The 19,811-nt window shown below is 39.1% G+C and overlaps 1 protein-coding gene across 2 annotated transcripts in view; it reads right to left on the bottom strand.

The window, feature by feature from the left end:
• The window catches only part of SLC6A14 (solute carrier family 6 member 14), a 68,569-nt gene that overhangs the window by 26,338 nt on the left and 22,420 nt on the right, over nt 1-19,811 (bottom strand). Inside the window, exons 1-3 of one of the 2 annotated variants that reach the window (XM_084788415.1) lie at nt 4,330-4,497; nt 3,173-3,329; nt 516-647 (exon numbers count right to left, since the gene is read on the bottom strand). In XM_084788415.1, coding sequence (XP_084644541.1) covers nt 516-647; nt 3,173-3,329; nt 4,330-4,377 — 337 coding nt within the window. In that variant the 5' untranslated portion in view covers nt 4,378-4,497. Of the gene's footprint in view, nt 1-515; nt 648-3,172; nt 3,330-4,329; nt 4,498-19,811 lie in introns of those variants that run through there. The other variant, XM_084788414.1, reaches the window with a different exon arrangement.

Here is a 19,811-nt window from a genome sequence, read left to right as displayed (position 1 = left end):
GGATCTGCCTTCCTCTGCCTCCTGAGTGATTGGATTTAAGGTGGGCACCACTACCACCTGGCAAATTTATTTCTCTCAACTATAACACATAACTTTTTAAAAAACCAATATGGCTTCCTCTTTATCCATTTCTACCTCTGAGCATTCTGTGCTCAACTTTTATGATTCAAAGGTGTCAGAATTTTAAATTCAGTTTTTTTCCACAAAGCAGAAACTGTTATATTTGCATCTAAACCAGTGGTTCTCAACCCTTGTAATGCTGTGACCCTTTGACCCTTTAATATAGTTCCTCATGTTGTGGTGACCGCCAAGCATAACATTTTTTTCACTGCTACTTTATAACTCCAAGTTTGTTGTTTTTGAGTTGTAATGTAAATATTTCATATGCAGATGGTCTTAAGCAACCCCTATGAAAGAGTCATTTGCCTTCCCCCACACAAAAGGAGTTTTAACCCACAGATTGAGAACCGTTGATTTAGACCAACAGTCATGGTGTTTAAGTCTTAAATACCAACCTTGAAACAGTGGCAGAATCCTCCAAATTGAAACTGGACCTAAGCTAGCAAATTGTCCCAGTGAACATTCCAAGAAGAACAAAGGTAAACCAGCCAGCGCCAACATAATTGTATAGGGAATCAAGAAAGCACCTAAAAAGCAAAAAGATAAATATACTAATATATTTGAAGGTCTTGTGGACATTTTGACAAATAGCATAACATTTTAAAGTGTCCTAATATAGTAGAATTTGACTGATCTGGTTTGAGGTGCAAAATGTATTACTTTTAATGAGAAAGTACTGAATTGTAGTAACTGAGTTTCTCATTAACCAACTGGGGATAGAAATGTTACCTAAAAAAGTTACGGCACCTATTAAAAACAATAGCCTATAAAATGTCAGTGAGTGTAGCTGAAAGATCAGACATTGTAGAGCCAGATAAATATATATTAAAATGATAGCTTTATCATCTTATATTTATTTGACCTAGGGAAATTTTCTAACCTGTGAATCTTGCATTCTTATAAAATGGGAACTCAATACTATCCATCAATTTCTGTTAACAGTTCAAATGCTGGGCCTTTGGCAGTTAATAGTGAAATTTACTCATTGACTGATGAAACAATGGCAACACTTTAAGTATGTGACATGTTTTTAGTGTTAGTTCCCCTCCCTTTCTCTTTCTTTCCTTCTTCCTTTCTCAGCAATACATGGATTACTTTTAAAATGTAAGATGTAAATGGTAAGTAGGGTTCAGAATGGAAATTACTGAAAATATGTATATAGCTCCATTAATAGCCAATAAGGCTCTTTATTCAATGTTAATAAGAAAAGTACTGGTATTTTTAGAAGACTCTGCTCTTTTGAGACTTATTCAATTAACTTCCAATATGACAAGAATTAATCTCCTACATGATTATATTAGGCCCCTCCCTCCCCTTTTTTTGTTTAACTTCTTCCACCCATATTTGGGACATGATATTGCTCATTAAAATGTTTACCAAACTATAAAATCAAACAGAGACATAATGTTAAATATCCTAGCCAAACATTTTAGAAATCTTGGCAACAGTTAATAAAAACAAGACAGAGATCCTCAATGAATGAAAACAGGCTTATGGGTTATTACACTTCATTTACTCTGTTACAATTTTCCCTAATTATTTTCCTTGCTACTCATGAACTTTAAAAGGACTTAAAGAATGTTGATTAGCTATTACACAAATAATGTGATCTTTATTGTTCCATGTTAACTTTTAGAGGAAACAGGAGAAAAATAGGCAATGGCATATGAAAAATAAAATTGTTTCATTTGCATCACATTTTAAAATGCTCTATTAAAATCAGTCTAAATCATTTCCTGGAAAGTTGTGGTGATTATTGGTTGAATGTATGATGTCAAGTAACAGTGTATATCTTATTGTAAACACAATTATAAGAAGCTCAAAGGAGCCTTAGGACACAGACACCAAAAAGATCGTGATTATTGACTCATTTGCCAACTAATATTTACTTCGAAACCACTACTAGATGACCTAAGTCCTGGATGAGGGAATTTAAGCTACCCACAATTAAAGTGTTTAATAAACAGAGCTCCTTTCTTGAGTCTCTGAGGGTCAGTGTGAGTGTTTTAATACACTCAGTTAACGAGAAATGTGGTTGAAACATCACCACACAAAATCCTATTGTGCCAGGAGAAAAATAATTATACTGGCAAAATTTCAATGGTATTCAATTATGAAATACAGGCACATGTCACCTCTATCCTTCTAACCGAACCTGTAAGCACAAGTAAGTTAAAATGGTGTAAGTGAAAAGCTGTTTCCACATTACTAGAGTATTGTGCAACTCATTTTCTTTCACTGTGTGTTGCCTTACTTATTTTTGTATTTTTACTGAGCAGACCTTAACAATTTATAAGGTCTAAAAAGTATTATTTTTGAAAAAAATATAGCTTTGAACTAAATTCTATTGTATTTTATTTTTATTCTACTGGTCAGTGGAATTTGAAATAACTGAATATTGCAACTTGAAATATTATTTTATAACTATTTCTGTTCAGGCTGAAATTATAAAAATGCCTTACTCTAGCCAAGGAAACAATTTACTTGAGCTTTTAAAAAGAGCTAGAATTTCCTACTTTTTCATACTTCTAAATCAAGCAAATCTTAATTTGAGTCTGGACACATTTTTGAAAGTCCTAGTTGATGATTATATGGTTTCTCAAACAAACTCAGAAGTACTGCATGTAATAACTTTTTTTTTTTTTTTAGTTTTTCGAGACAGGGTTTCTCTGTGTATCCTTGACTGTCCTAGACTCAGTTTGTAGACCAGGCTGGCCTTGAACTGACAGTGGTCTGCCTGTCTCTGCCTCTCAAGTACTGGCATTAAAGGCGTGCGCCACCACCAGCTGCATGTAATAACTTTTATCAAGTTTATATCTGAGAGGTTTCTGAAGCAGCTTCCAAAGTTGAACTCACAGTCAATTAATAAATGTTTTGTTTATTTCTCATCCTCTTTACTAACTCAAAGTACCATATACATCTCTTTAGTTCATCATATTTCATTATATACACGTGTGACATTCTTTAAGAATATTATATACAATTATATATGCTATATTACTTTAAAATTATGTAACATCCCACTGGAATAAGAATGGAAGGGAAAGCCTACCTCCGCCGTTGTTGTAGGTCAGATATGGGAATCTCCACACATTTCCCAATCCCACTGCATATCCAACCATAGACAGAAGATAATCTGATTTTTTGGACCAGTTACCACGTTCCTGGTTTTCATCAACATGGAAGTTCTCAGATGAAGCTGTCACTTTCTAAACAAGGAAATTATTATCAACATCTTCCCTTCCTGTTATTGTTAGACATTCCACAGAAACCTATTTTCTTAAGTCCACAGAGTTACAGAAAGGAAGGGTGAAAAACTCATTGGGAGTTGTTTTCAAAATCAAGAGATTTCTCCATTCCAAGTACTAACCAGGACCAACCCTACTGAGCTTCTAAGACTAGATTGGAAGCATTCAGAGTGGTAAACCTATAGGCAAAACTAAGAAGTTTGCTGCTGGTAGGTACTTTTACTTAGCATTTGCTTCTTCAAATTAAAAAAAAAATCTGTAAGTAGATATTTTTACTGTCCCTTCAGCTAAGATCACCCAAGTTTAACATCACAAACATGAAAAGCAAACGAAAGTAGACACGTGTCAAATACAAAAGTTTTGAGTATAAATTAGGAAGAGTCAACATTTCTGAGATTATATCAGGTCGTTGAGAAATATCAGATATAGCATCTAATTAAATGAAAATCATTTCATACTCTTTATGGAATCCATATACTTTTTATGTCCCGATAGCTTCTCTCCCTGCCTTAGAACGCATTATCAGGGCTTTCCTAAAATCACAGAACAATATACAGAGCCTTTCCCCCCAGGCGGAGCACATTCTGTCTTTCTCTACTTGGGGAGGGGTTCGTTCCCAACCTGTTAGCTGCTTGAGTATGGAATGCTCCTAGGGTCAGATAAGGACAGTACATTTTTTGCATTTCCCTGCAGCATATGAGCACAGCGTAGAGAAAGACAAAGAACAGTATTCTGTAGGTGTTCCCAAGGTACACAGGTTCAGGTGCTCCTGAGTTTTCTAACTACCAGCATAAAAGTTGTTTTTCACGTCGACACTGTGTTAATATAGCAGGCATACTTGAAAAGAGTTGAAGAGAAAGAAATACGCAAAATAGTGAGCAGCTACAGAACGCAAAAATTAAGACTCTCCCCTCTCTTTTCCCTTCTCTGCCCCCACCTCCAGAAACTTCCAGACCCCTACCTCCTTCGCTCTGCACTTGAAGAAACTCGGGCACTTCAATCTGTCCATGGTTCACTCACTCCCTTGGCGTGCTCCGCCTCGTCTCTTCTCACAGTCTGGCTGAGCTCGCCTGGTGGCAGGTGCACACTCCCGCGTTGCTACCTGCCAAAGTGAGCCACCTTGCCCAGGGGTGGGACCATTTATGGAGGGAGGCGCTCTCCTCCCCCTCCCTGACGCCCAGTCCTTTCAATTACCGGAAGGGACCAAAGTGAGCCTCTGGTTTTTCCCCCAGGTAATCCTGCATGTAGCAATTCCCTGCCCCGGCCCTAGGAAAGGGCTGGGCTCTGAGCAAGTGAGCTGTGCAGCCAGAGCCAAAGAAGACTGACAACTTTTGACTCAGAGCTCTGCAGGTGCCTTAGCAGGCTTGCCTCCTTTCCTGGATTCCCGGCTTCTTTCTAACCTTGCTTCGCAGTCAGGTCTCTGTCCCGGGGCCAAGTGCTGATCTCCCCCAGTGCTAGAAGTGGGAGACACCCAATAAGTGGGGTTCATTTCGTTTGCTATGATTTTTATGAACAGACCAGACAGCTCGGGGCCTTCTGATTTCCCAAAGTTTTGCCCCTCATTCTAAAGCTCTTCACCATCTGGGGCAAATGCTGCTCCCAGAGGGGAAAGCCCCTGAATTGGGCACCTTGAAATGTAGCCAGTTAAGATAAGATTACCCCGCTGCCTGTACCTGAAAAGAACGACTTTGAATCTACGTCCTGAGCTCCTTTCTCAGCCTTCGGAATAGTTTTGCTTTTTACAAGGATTGCTTTGTGTAGTATTTCAAAGAAGCCAAACACAAACAAATTATTGAGCAGGTTTATGGGAAATTCGAACCCTAACAAAAGCCTTCACTATGCGAGAAAGGTGAGGCCTAGAAAGTAAACTGTAAGGAAACAACAACCCAGCTTAACCACAAAGGAAGGACTTAACTGCAATTCTGATCACCAGCGCAGCAACTCTTCATCAAAAGTTCAGAGAATCTACATTCAGTCTATCCATGGAAGAGGTGATGACAGTTCGACTAAATTGTACAAAGTCATGCAAACAGACAACCAGGGGAGAGCCAAAGTTTCATCTAGGCATAGTTCATTTGTTCCATGCTGGCTGACAAGGATTTTTCATTTAAAATAGAAATATGCCCTCAGGAGTCCAGGAGGCTAGAAAGGGATATATAGAGAGTGTGAGCATAGTGAGTGTGAGCATAGTGAGTGTGAGCATAATGTTGCTTTGATCTTGGTGGTGAATATCACACAGGCTTGTTTGGCTTTTTACGTGCACACTTCCTTACATCACATACACATAAGTGTATGTGGAGAGAGAGAGAGAGAGAGAGAGAGAGAGAGAGAGAGAGCACTCAAATGTCCCCTTAATAATATTCTAGACTGCTGGTATGATCTAAAGGCTAGGATAAAGGAATTATTAGCCTATCTTAGCCATAGGGGGAAAAGGTAGTGTGAAAGGATTTATAGAAGAGCTAAAAAGCCAATTGAAGACTCATCATGTGCCAGGGTAAACAGCTGGTATCTAAGGAAGTAGAAGGAGAAAAGACTCCTGGTGACAGGCAAATTATAGGGAGCATGATATATATATGAAACAGACAGCCTTCCACAGTAGATAGCTTTCTGTCATTTTTGAGATTAGAGCAACTGAGGCACAAAAGTTATGATGAAGGCTATTTTAGTGAGTATACATTTTGTAGTTTCTTGGGAGGGAACATTCATCCCATTACTAGGCATGACACTTAATTACCTGGCTGCCTACTTATCTGCATGATATCATCCCTTGCCAGTCTTGGTCACTAACGCTTAAGCTTGTGTGTCCTATTCTGTACATGGTGTTTCTCACCTATGTGACTTTACTCATGGTATTTTTTTCTCCTGGAAATTCCCACAGTCCTTATTTGGTTAGCTACTATTCACTCACTGTTTAAACCCGTGCTTAACCATCATCTTCTCTGGATCTTTCCCACAGTTTCTTTCTGTATTACAACAGACCCTATTTAGATGCTTTTCTGCATTCTTATGCTACCCTACATTCTTTTGAAATTGTGTGAAATCATTTGCCTACAGTCCTGTAAACCATAAGGCCTTTGACTACATGAAGACGACCTGAAGCCTCCTTGTATTCTAAGCACTAGAGCGCACTGCAGTTCAGAAAATGTCCATCATTTGACTCGAAGCTATGTGTTGTAGTGCAGGCCTCTAATCCTAGGTGGGAGGAGCAGGATTTTACTGTCATCTTGGGCTACATAAAGAGTTCAAGACCTGTCTGGGTTATAGGGCACTATTTCCAAATAAACAAGAATGTGACTCAGGTAGGTCTTTTAATGACTTTACTATCAAAGCAAAGGAAACCAAAACTGGTATCAAGAATTCACTTTCCAGGACGACCGAGAGAGCTCAGCTGTTAAAAGGACTTGCTTATGCAGATGACCCAGAATGGGTTCTCAGAACCTACATTAAGCAGCTCACAACTGCTTGTAACTCCCACTCCAGAAGATCCAAGGCCATATTCTCACCTCCTAGGGCACTTGCACATATAAGGTGCACACTCAGACAAACACATTCACATACAAAAAATAAAAATATATATTTTTTAAATAATTCATTTTTCAAGACATCAAGTAGTGGCAGGGGGATATTTTGTCTCCTTTAGGTACAGCATATCAATTGATGGACAAATCACACTTTCCAATTGTGTGTTTGGAAATGAGAAGGAAGATAGAAGTGGAATTTCTGAAATGGCTTATGTCCTGATGTCCTAAATTCAATACCCCGGGCCCACCTAGTGGCAAACGGAGAGCATACTTCTGAAAGCTGTCTTCTAATTTTTAACATACATGCATAGTGTCTCTCACACACACACACACACACACACACACACACACACAGAGAGAGAGAGAGAGAGAGAGAGAGAGAGAGAGAGAGAGAGAGAGAGAGAGAGAGAATATGAACTATAGAAAATGAGTACACAAAACGACAGAATGACGAAGAACTGTACAAACTCATTCACAGGAATGTGAACGAGCAGGTGTGGGAGCTCTTAAGAATAGTGTGATGAGGAAGGGTGTGGTCGCACATGCCTATAATCCCAGCACTCAGGAGGCAGAGGCGGACGGACCCTTATGAGTTCAAGGCCAGTCTGGTGCACAAAGACAGTACAGGAAAGTCAAGGTCATACAGAGAACCCCTCGGAAAAACAGACAACAAAGTTCGTGAAAGACTGAATGTACACAGGCTGTGGAATGAAAGCCTACACTATAGTCCAATAGGCAATAATAAAGTGATAATTAACTTGGGAATGACACATAACAAGCTCTGCTTTGGCTGTGAAAGAAAATCACACAAAAAACAAACAAACAAACCTAAATGAAAAGTAGTGACCCCCATTCAGTGTGTTGTGCAGTGATCAACTTTCAAATAATGGATATCTCTTCCTTGACACATACATACCACAACCAGAATATAATTAATTACCTTTTAAAAAGCACTATTGTCAGCAACTGGGAGATTTATTTAGAAGTAAGTTGCCAACATGTAAAAATCAGTGTCTAAATGTAATTTTTTTCAATAAACTAGGTTAAAAAAATTTAATCTAACATGTTGTATTTTCTATGAAGCAAGATTTTATTCAGATAAGATAGTCACTGGACTAGAATGTTTGTATAGGGTGTAAAAGGTCCTGGATTCATTTCCCAGAATTAGTGTGGGGAGAAGAAAGGGAGGGAAGAAGGGGAGGAAGAATGAGGAAGGAAGGGTGGAAAGGAAAGAGAAAGAGGTAGATCTGTCACCTACATCATACTTCCAGAGGGAGTGCTAATGACTTCGTAGTGCTAAACCAGTGAATAAGCGGACAGAGAATTCACATAGTGGATATAAAGGTTAGCAAGCCAGAGAAACTCGAAACAAAACAGTAGCTCATGGAATCTTAAGATTTATTTATTTATTTATGTATTATGTATATAGTATGTCACCTACATGTCAGAAGAGGGTACCAGATCTCATTATAGATGGCTGTTAGCCACCATGTGGTTGCTGGGAATTGAACTCAGGACCTTTGGAAGAGCAGCCACCTCTGAGCCATCTCTCCAGCTCCCAGATCATGGAGTCTTAATTCCATACCGGTTTTTTTTTGTTTGTTTGTTTGTTTCTAAATTCAGAAGGCAAATCTATAAAAGGTCATGATTTTTATTTTTATTTTTGCATTGGGCATAACATACCACAAAGCTTTTTGTAAAGTTCCAACTAACTTTATATTAAAGTGGATGTACATAGCAAAAGTACACAAGGTAAGTTGGACAGATCGATGAATTTTCACAGATCTCATGTTCCTGTCTGACTGGCAACATATGCAATACCAGCATATTAGAAGACTCCACATTACCTTTGCAAGTTTAACTTGAGTTTTGTTTTTGTTTGTTTTTTGAGACAGGGTTTCTCTGTGTAGCCTTGGCTGTCCTAGCCTCATTTTGTAGACCAGGCTGGCCTCCAACTCACAGCAATCTGCCTGCCTCTGCCTCCTGAGTGCTGGGATTAAAGGTGTGCGCCACCACTCCTAGCTTTATTGAGAACACTGTAAATTACTTCTTTGTTTTGTTTTTGCAAGACTGGGTTTCTATATGTGATAACTCTTGCTTTCCTGGACTCACTTTGTAGACCAGGCTGACCTTGTAGTCTCAGTGATTCGCTGGCCTTTGCCTCTTGAGTGCTGGGATTAAAGGTGTGCACCACCACGCTCGGCTACTACAATTACTTTTGACAACTTGTGAGCCTTAATGAATAGAAAATGATAACATATAGACTTCTTGAGACATCTAGCTTTTATTTTTAATTATATGTTAATTATATTTGAATTATGCAAAGAGATGTAGATGCATGGGCAGGCAGGTACCTATGATGCTTCTAGACGTCTGATCCCCTTAGAGCTGGAGCTTCCGGATCAGTTAGTATGTTCAATGTTTTATTTTAATGAGAAACTAAGGGCAACAACTTCTTAGAAGATTTCCTCGGCATCCTTGAGGCATAGAGCTTGTTATTCTATTCGTGTTAGTGATAACATGAAATAATCAAGCATCATTTGACTTTCCATATCAAATAGACTTCTGTACCCAAATGAAATTCCAGTTAGCCTTTGTCTCAGTAAGACAATATATTTCTCTCTATACAGTCTGTGAAGAAGGTAGAACTTAGTCCACATCTGTGCCTCCATCCCATGTGTGTCTCACATTGTGAATGCACAGGAGCCAATTGTGAGAAGTGTGGATTCAGCTGAGGCCTATGAGGACAGTCATTGTTGAGTGCTCCAGGACAGCTAGATTTCAGCAGCTACATTAAAATATAGACACATTCTTCTCAAAATATTCCAGACAAATAAGGTTTGGAGCCTAAGGAAAATATAGATGTGTAGCTAACCATCAGATATAATAATGCACCTTTTCCCTAAATCTCTCAAACCAAATTAAATCCTTAATGTGACATATTTGAATTAACTAGACAATGGAGATGATTCAGCTTTGGGGGAATTCTTTAGTAGAAAAACTAAGAAGTTTTCTCTTCTGGGACTGAAAAGCCCTCTTTTTTTTTTTCAGTACAGCAATATTTATTCTTTCATTCACACTGAAACTGAACATGAGTAGCCACCAGACTCACTCTTTTTTATCTTTTATTTTTCGTTCTTTTCTCTTTTCTTTTTTATTTTAGTTTTTTGAGACAGGGTTTCTCTGTGCTATTTCGACAGTCCTAGACTCCCTTTGTAGACCAGGCTGGCCTCAAACTCACAGAGATCCACTTGCCTCTGCCTCCTGAGTGCTAGGATTACAGGTATGTGCCACCACACCCAGCTCAGCCCCACTCTTGAAATTGTTCATACTAGTGAATATTTTACCTTGATCAGGTTAGTTGATACTATTGTATTCAACTTTTAAATGTGTTGCTGCATGGGATGCTGATTTCTGGTTTTCATAAACAGTACTGAACTTTATCTGAAATATGTGCTGTGGCTTTTAAAGTCCATGCCCTTAAGGATCTTTTGCTAGCCAGGCATGTGGCGCACACCCTTAATCCCAGCACTCAGGAGGCAGAGGCCGGCAGATAGATGTGATTCCAGGCCAGCCTGTTCTACAAAGTGAGACCAAGACAGCCAAAACTGCACAGAGAAACCCTGTCTCAAAAAAAAAAAGAAAGAAAAAGAAAAAAAAGAAAAGAAAAAAGAATATTTGCTTAGCGGGGCACAGTGGCACACATTTGCAATCCCAGCACTTAGGGAGGTAGAGGCAGGAGGATCTCTGTAAATTTGAGGCCAGCCTGGTCTACAAAGCAATCCAGGATAGCCAAGGTTAACACAGAGAAACACTGTCTCGAAAAACCAAAAGCCAAAACAAAACAAAAAAGCCATCCCACCAAAGACAGTCATTATTTCCATATGATCCACAGAATAACTGTTCTGGTGATCTACCTGAAAAAATAAACATGAAAATTTTCCCTATGGAGCCTACTTGTAATTTGTTCACTACTGGATTACTGCAAAGAGATGAAACTAAATGAACAAATAAGAGTTGCTGACACTGTGTTCACGTAGTCCTTTTTGATAGCTTTCTCTGTGATTAGGGTTAAAGTGTATCACTACATATTCTAAAGCAGTGCAAAAGGACGTGCTACAAGCCAAACCAACCATGAGAAAAAAGTATAGCTTCAATGCTTCTCGCTTGGCTGAAGCTCTTTAATGTGGAAGTGCCATGCAGTAGAATGTGAATGTGTGAGTAATACAATGCGAATTTGTTTGCCATGCCCCCCCTAAACATCAAATCTTCTTTTTACTAAAATTGACACCCAGAAGCCTATCTGAGGCATTCTTCATTAATGAACTTTCTGTTCTTAATTAATATGACATTTGATTTGGTTTTGCTTTATCACAGTCAATGCTGCACCTAACAGTAACAATGTGACTATATGTAACAATAATAATAACCACCATCACATGATGAACCTTTCTTTTCAACACCTACCATATATATACCATGCCCTACATAATCAATCATCAAAACAGCTCACCTCCAAAAAAGTACTAACATTATTCCTATTTTTACAGGTGAACAAAGCAGCCACAGAGAAGTGAAGCAACTGTCTAAAATCATAAAAGTTGAAGAATGTTGGGCTGGCATTCAGTTCGGGTAACAAAACCTATCCTGTTCCCAAATAATTATACTGTGGTGTGTGGATGTGCCTGGTACCCATTTCAGCATTTTCTCATTGTTCAATGACTTCTTTCTTGACTCTTAACATTCCTGCTTCTTGTTTACTTCTTCTCCGCCTACTGAATCTTGCCTCACCCAGTCCTTGTTCTAAACTATTTTCCCTTTCTAGGTAAGCTTCCTTCTTCTGCCCTTCCCCTCTCCATCTCTCCTTAAAACACAAAGGGCAATTAGTGTGCAACCTCTAGCCTGAATAGATAACACCATAATACCTACTGATATCTCACTGCTGAAGTCAGGACATCCTTCTCAGGAAGCTACTGAAGGGAGCCAGGGTGAGCCCATGAGGGAGCCCATTGGATCCGTTTCCTAGGTTTTACTGTCTGCAGTCGGTGATTAGTTTATGAAAATGGCACCAAGACTCCTACCAACACCCATGAGAAGAGTTACAAATCAAGTGAAGTTCAGCTCTGTAATTGGGATTCTTATAGTTCTTAATATCATTGAGGTGCATCAATCATTTACTAGTGCTCTGGGTGCCCATGACCCTGTGTTGTTGGGATCCGGTTGTTTTCAGCCTTAAGAGCGGTGATACACCTGTCCTGTAATTACACAACACCAGCTAATGCCACGGTGTGGGTTATGGCCTGACTCATTTGTTTAGAGCTTTTATGTCTAGAAATGAAGGAAGCTTTGTGAAGAAAAAATATCAGAAAATATTACTTGAAAGTACAGAAAATTAAAAACCACTCTCTTTAACACTTTATTAGATTCTTTGACCAGCTGGAGTTGCTCATTCCAATGATGTGCCCTGAGTGAAATAGGTACCATATGTATTAGGTCTATTTGTCTAAATTGTTAAGAAAAAGCCACTCGTATGGCTATTATGTGACTTCTTTATGAAAGGAAAGTTAGGAATCTAACAAATGTCAATTTTATGAAAAATTGCTTATTCTAACTAGATAGCATCTAGGAAACAGGAAACTTCCTATACTGATATCCACTTCATCAAACATTGGTAGGTACAATGAACATGTTTTTTTTTCTTGATACTTCCCTAACCAAGATATATTCAGTTTCCATTTTGCTTAAGAAGGGTTTCATGTATCGGGAGGCAGAGGCAGGTGGATTGCTGTGAGTTCAAGGCCAGCCTGGTCTACAAAATGAGTCCAGGACAGCCAAGGCTACACAGAGAAACTCGGTCTTGAAAAACTAAAAAGAAAGAAAGAAAGAAAGAAAGAAAGGAAGGAAGGAAGGAAGGGAAGGAGGGAAAGGCTTAGGTTATTCAGGCCACCAAGATGACACATAGGAATAGAGGCACTTGCTACTCAAGTTTTAGGAGATTCAGGTTTGACCCCTGCGCCCATGGTGGGAGGAGGGAATTAATTCCCAGAAATTGTCCTTTGACCTACACACATACACAACCATCAGACATGATAATATTTATTTTAAGAACAAAATAATCAAATAAAGAACTGAAATTTCAATTGAATGCAATTCACTATTCTTCCTCCTACCCCCCTGGTACTGCCACACTTCACTTCAAGGAGCTTGACAAGTCAAGGACTATAAATTGCTCTTTGCCTTCTGACCTGTCTTTTCAGAGTCCCTTTGTCCTCTGCAGGGTCCAAGGTGGGAAGAGTTATTGATACAAGCTGTGCTCAACTGCCACCGAATCACTGGCTACAAATGGCTGGTTAGCAACAACCGCTACATGTTAACTATTTAAAGCGTTGGTGCCTGGAAATTTTCTGGAGCCATATAAACATGTAGCGTCTACTGCCCTGTTCTAGGCAGTAGACCTCTTGGGCTAGGGATACAGCTCCAAACAAATTTGGGTTGGAAAATATTGTGAACTCTGTGCAATTTCTCTTGGCTTCTTCCTCTTATAGTCTTCCAGAAAACCTCTGGTTGCTGAGAACACCTTCATCACTTGGCAGCCCCCCTTGGGTTATATACCATCCAGAAGACTCAATCCTGGCTCACTTTGGCAATGCACTTGACCGATAGGAGACACATGCATGCTTTTTAATGAGAAACTTGAGTTCGGTCAGTTCTAGCGACACTTCTATTCTTTATTTTGCTGCTAATATTTTCCTTTGTTTTCAAATAGTCATAGAAGAGAATAAAAGGGCCTACTAGATAAGAAGTAGTTTTTTAAAAACAAAAAAAAGCATGCCAATATCAACTTTTATCCAGACAAGCAGTTATCTCACAGTCCCCTTTACCTTTACCCAGCCTTGAAACACTTTAAGAAAGGAAAAACCTATGGCACATATGTTTTATCATATAAAGTCTCACATGACCTTCCTAATAATGCCATGAAATAGAGAGCAAAGGGGTCAGTGTCTCCTTTTTCCACAGGAAGAACCTAAAGCACCAGGAGTATAGTACTCTACAAGGGAGTGTTTCCAAAATCCTTAAGAATTGGATGGATGACTCACTAGTTAAACTTATTTGCTATTCTTCCTAAGGACCAGAGTTTAGTTCCTAGCACCCAGGTCAGGCTGCTCACAGGCTGGAACTGAGAGTTCAGCTCCAGAGGAATCCAGCATTCTCTTCTGAACCTCTAAGACACCTACCTGCACTCACAGATATGCATAACTACACATAAACAGAAAAAGTTAAAATATTTTAAGTTTTTTATATTGAGTGGCAGTGGCAGAAATAAACTCGGTTTTCTTGTTTCCGTTGGCCTTTTGCCGCCAGGAGTTTGGTCTTACTTTTGTAAATTGTATTCATACAGATGAAGACTTTCTGAACTTCTATGGTAAAGTTTGCCTTGGGCAGGGTTGACTAAAAACAACAACAAAAACTTTATGCCGAATTTCATCATTGTACTATTGCAAGGTTCTGACATATTCATTATACTAGGGACTATGTCTATAAGGAATCAGTAGTCTTTCCAAAGGGTATGAAGATACCAAACAAGATAGTGGGTAAATAAGCAGTAAAATGTAATAAATATTTCAGTGTTCAAATTATTAAAATACTTAGAAACCATTAGGGCTTAGGAGACAACATCAGTATAACCAGACAAGAATTACTGTAAAATAGCAGAATGCTAGTCAAAAGACACCTAAAGTTTTTCGAGTAGAGCTAGAGGTAAAAGAAATGACTGGGCTATATTGCCATAGAGTTAGTTTGGCAAGGAACCTTGCTTTATTCACTGATACACCCCCATTGCCTTGAAAAAACTCTCAGTAAATACTTGTACTTTTCTGAGTTTGAGAATAGATCATTAAATTCATATATTACTCTGTGGCAAAAAAGGGAAAACTTTAGGATTCTTATCAAAAAAGGGAAATATTCCTAGAATTTTCTATAAGATACACATATTAGTTTATCTCCTTCAGCAAAAACAGACCATCACAAACTAGATCAATTATAGCCCATAGTATTTTGTTTCACTTGTAAGTTTTGGTGACTGAGAAGTTCAGAAACATGGCATTGGAAGTGCTGCATCCCAAAATAGCTGAAAGGCAAGAAAGCCTGTACACGACAGAGAGGAAATCAGGCAGAACTAATCTTTTCAACCAGGACTTTGTTTCCAATAATAAGGGCATCAATCTATTCATGAGAGCAGAACGCTCCAGAACTATCCGCCTCCCCGATACCATTAAAACGGCAAGGCAATTTCAACATCAATTCTGAAGGGAACATCTGAACCCAAACCCTAACTGTCCAGAACTATTGTAGCTTCCATTTTGGATGAGTGTTTCTTCTATACCTTACTTTGTCTGAGACTATCTCAAAGTAAAGAGAAACTGGAGGACTAAGAAGGTGGCTCAGCAGTTAAGCACTGGCTGCTTTGCTGGAGGACATGGGCTAGATTCCCAGCGCCCATGTGGCAGCTCATCGCCATCTGTAACACCAGTTCCTGGCTATCCAACACCTTCTTCTGGCCTCCTTTGTCACCAGGCATGCATGTGCTGATCAGACATACATACAGAAAAACATGAAATTTATGAAAAATAAGATTTTTTTAAATATAAAAAAGAGAATCTGTAGAGTAAACTGTGTTATATTCCCAGCCTGCTTTTTTTTTCTTTTGAAACAGAAGTAAAGGTAGAGAGGTAGGAGGATCAGAAGGTCAAGGTCGTCCTCAGCTATATACCAAGTTCCAGGCCTATGTGGACACAGGAGATTATACATCAAAAATGACATGAAATGAAGGAAAAGAAAATTAGGAACAAATACACAGACATATTTTTTTTAAATGATAAGCTATTATTCCAAAATAGCAAAAGTTAACTTTTTCCAGGTGATTGAATTATTAATTTACACACATTTTTCATAGCTAAAAGTATAACTTTTAAACCTGTGTCTGACCCTACATTCCAATTTGTTCTGGAAAGACAGAACGTGAACAGGAACATAGAAATAAATAATAATGATATGAGTGCAATGAAGGGGCCATACGAGTAGGTATTTAATGAACTAGGCATAGATACCCTTGGCCTAATCCTGGGATAATCTTCTCATTCTCTCTATATTTAATGTTTTTGTCCCTGTAGAGCTATCCATGAAAGTAACCACCGAGCACAAAAGGCAACAATTAGAGTCAAATGTTCAAATTACATCAGTCCACTGACTGATGTCCCTATGAAGAATGAGGGTGATATGTACAGTTCTAAGTATGGGGATCCCCTAGAATCTACCCTATCTATTCTTCTGTTTCCTCACCATAACATTGTTTGGAAATTTATTAATGTTTTATGTAAACTTGATTTCATGTCATGTACTTTAATCATATTGATCCCCCTACCCCAACTCCTCCCAGATCCTCTTCGCCTTCCCACCTACCAACTTCATGCTCTTTGCCTCTCTCAAAAACAAAAACAAAAGACCAAGCCAGGCATGGTGGCGCACCCCTTTAATCCTAGCACTCAGGAGGCAGAGGCAGGCTGATCGTTGTGAGTTCAAGGCCAGCCTGATCTACAAAGAGAGTCCAGGACAGCCAAGCTAACACAGTGAGAGAGAGAGACCGTGTCTCAAACACACACACACACACACACACACACACACACACACACACACACACACACACACACACACACACACAAGACCCAAACCATAGAGTCCATTTGTGTTAGCCAACTACTCCTGGCCATGGCACCTTCTCTGGAGTGATATACCCAGTGACACTGGATTGGGGACTAGTGATCTCCCCTTTCCCAGCACGTATCAACTGCAAATAGCTTCTTGATTGGGAATTGGACTCTCTTTATGTCGACTTCCTCTTCTCAGTACTAGTACTTTGTCTGTTTTGAATTTAGGCAGGCCTTGTGCAAGCAAGCCTTCACAGTCACTGGGTCAGTTCATATGTAAATCAGTCTTGCCCTGTCTGAGAGACACTGTTTCCTTGGAGTCACCTACCACCTCTGGCTGTTCTTTCTGCTTACTCTTCCTTGTACGTTCCTGATACTTGACCGGAGGGACTGAGAGCTCCAAATTCTCTCACCCTCTCTGCTTTGTAGAGTTGAGGGTCTGCATTCAAGTAACTGGAACTTAGGAATGTTAAGTATTTGCTGTCCTCCCTCTCAACGTCTTGATTGGGACTATTAGGAGAAAGGGGTGCCAGTCCTCAAAGAGCACTTCTTTGCTGGCTCACTTTCTGGGGACATTAATCCAAGCTGGGTAGCTGAAGGAGGAGTGGCTTTTCTGAGAGCTCTGTGCCCTTAGCCTTTCTTTCACCCTTGCACCCACTCTCTGTACTGTCAATTGCTCAGACACAATCTCAGAGAACTGAAGCATGAAAGGCCTGCAGCATGGCTATTTCAGGATACAAACTATACGCCGATTAGATAAGTTGATAGCGCACAGATGTATTATCTGAATTAGTGAGACACTGCTTGCTTGCTAATTAGCCCTTTCAAGAACCTGTTGCTTTAGGTTTTCTCCAAGGCTCAATGGTGCACATATTTGCCCTCTTCTTTGCTAATTGACTGTCAGGCTTACCCCTCAGTGCTAAGGGAAAACTTGATTTTTATTAAATACGCCAAGGCAGACAAAATAGGTCATGCGCGGATTCCTAGAAAAGGAAGAAAATTTGCTGTGAGTTGGAGGGCATTGGTGGCCAACCTAGGCTAAAAATTGAGATTCTGTTCTCAAAAGAAAGTGGTCTAAAACTTCCTAACATCTAGTATATGTGCTAGCTACTACTATTAAAAGTCATCTTTTGTTTACATTTTAATAAAGAAAATTCAGAGTAAAACAAAACCCTCCATAACCTCTCCACCCAAATATATCCACTAGTGTTTAGTACAGATTCAAATACTTATACACAATTTATATTGTAAAAATGTTTTAGAAATAATTTTGTACTTAGTATTCCTTGAGCCATTTTGCAGTTGTGGGGATTGAATTTATAACCCTATATATGTTAGACAAGTACTCTACTACTGTTCTATGTTTCCAAGAATTTCTTTGTGCCTTTTCTTCTGAAAAAAGATCTCTCTAACTTGCTGAGACTGGTCTTGACCTTGTTAGCCTCCTGCTTCAGCCTTTCAAACCCCTTAAATTAGGGAGCTGGACTCCAAAATTTGGTTTGAAGGTTTTGTGATGTTAATTTATCTTAAAGGTCATTATAGCATCCAATTAGATGAGTATAGCATAATTTATCTATTTATTTTTGCTAATGTCTTTTCTATAAATTTCTACTGATTGTTTCCTCAATATGCATTCTTAGAAATATGATTGATCACCAAAATACATGATTAAGGTTTCAAACATAAAGGTCAATTGCCACCCCAAGTTATAGAAATTCCCACTACCAAAAAAGCATATCAGAGTACATTGGCTATTTGTCGTATGTGACAACTATAGGGCAATATTTTCTGTACAGTTTGGAGAAACATTGACTATATCGCAAATGTATAAGTATTATACCATTTATTTGCAGTTCATACTTAATAGAATTTACTAGCTAGGACCATAAAGATTCTCTGCTTCTCTCTCTCTCTCTCTCTCTCTCTCTCTCTCTCTCTCTCTCTCATATATATATGTGTGTGTGTGTGTGTGTGTGTGTGTGTGTGTGTGTGTGTGTGTGAAAAATAAGCTTTAGGTTTAGATGTGGCCAGGAACTCAAATTAGTAGTTTTGTTATCTGATATTTCTTAGTTATAATACTGTACAATTCCACCCACATCCTAAACTTTATTAAAATGCAATAACTAGTCTAAGTCTAAATTTCCCTGTGAAAATCTTTACAAATGTCTATTGTGATCCCAGAATGAAAGACAGACTGACAAAAATATGCAAAGGGTAATGGCTTGATGTTCTGGGCATTACTTTTGGTAAGTTCAGTGAATTTTCTTGAATGGTAACAAATGCAAGAGAGTAGTGCATCTCAATTCACATGTACATCCCCATTCAGTCTCCCCAAGGTTGTAAGGTAATAGTCTCACTATACCATTTGTTGACAGTGGTGATTCTTAGAAAGGCTAAGTAACTCTAGTTCAAAAATTACAGAGTCTGTGGTAGTATCAGGGACAGACAAGCCCTACAACACAAACTCTTTGTTTCTTTGTTTGTTTGTTTAGTTTTTTTGAGACAGAGTTTCTCTGTGTAGCCATAGCTGTCATAGATGCATTTCATAGACCAGGCCAGCCTTGAACTCACAGAGATAGATCCACCTGCCTCTGCCTCTGCTTCTGCCTCTGCCTCTGCCTCTGCCTCTGCCTCTGCCTCTGCCTCCCAAGTGCTGGGATTAAATGAAAGGCATGCACCACCACACCCAGCTCAACACAAACTCTTTTGACCTCAATATAAAAAGGCTTAGTTAAAACAGAAAGAAGAGCACGGTGACAGACCCCTTTAATCTCAGCACACAGGAGGTAGAGGCAGGTGGATCTCTGTGAGCTTGAGGCCAGCCTGGTCTATAGAGTGAGTTCCAGGACAGTCAGAGCTACACAATGAGAGCCTTTCTAATAAAAAGGGTAAAACAGATATCATTTCCTATGATCAAAAATTGACACTTTTCTTCCAACATCTCATACTGTATTTTATTTTGTATTCAGCCAAAACTTTGCTGCCATGAACCAGTAATACACATTGGCAGTCTACTCATCTAATGACCTAATCTAGCTATCAGAAATATGTTAATACTGTTCTGGGAAATGGATGACCTATACCCAGGGACTCCAATTTCCATTTTATATTAGGTCTATCTTTAGATGTGCACTTTCTTATTTTACAGCATAATGTAAGAATATTTCAGCTGGGTGTGGTGGGTGTGGTGGCGCACACCTATAAATTCCAGCACTCTA

Source organism: Acomys minous (assembly GCF_964271855.1).
Source record: "Acomys minous genome assembly, chromosome: 7".
In the NCBI taxonomy this organism is placed as follows: Eukaryota; Metazoa; Chordata; class Mammalia; order Rodentia; family Muridae; genus Acomys; species Acomys minous.
Note: the sequence above shows the minus strand (reverse complement) of the source record. Positions and strands in the feature narration are given on the sequence as shown.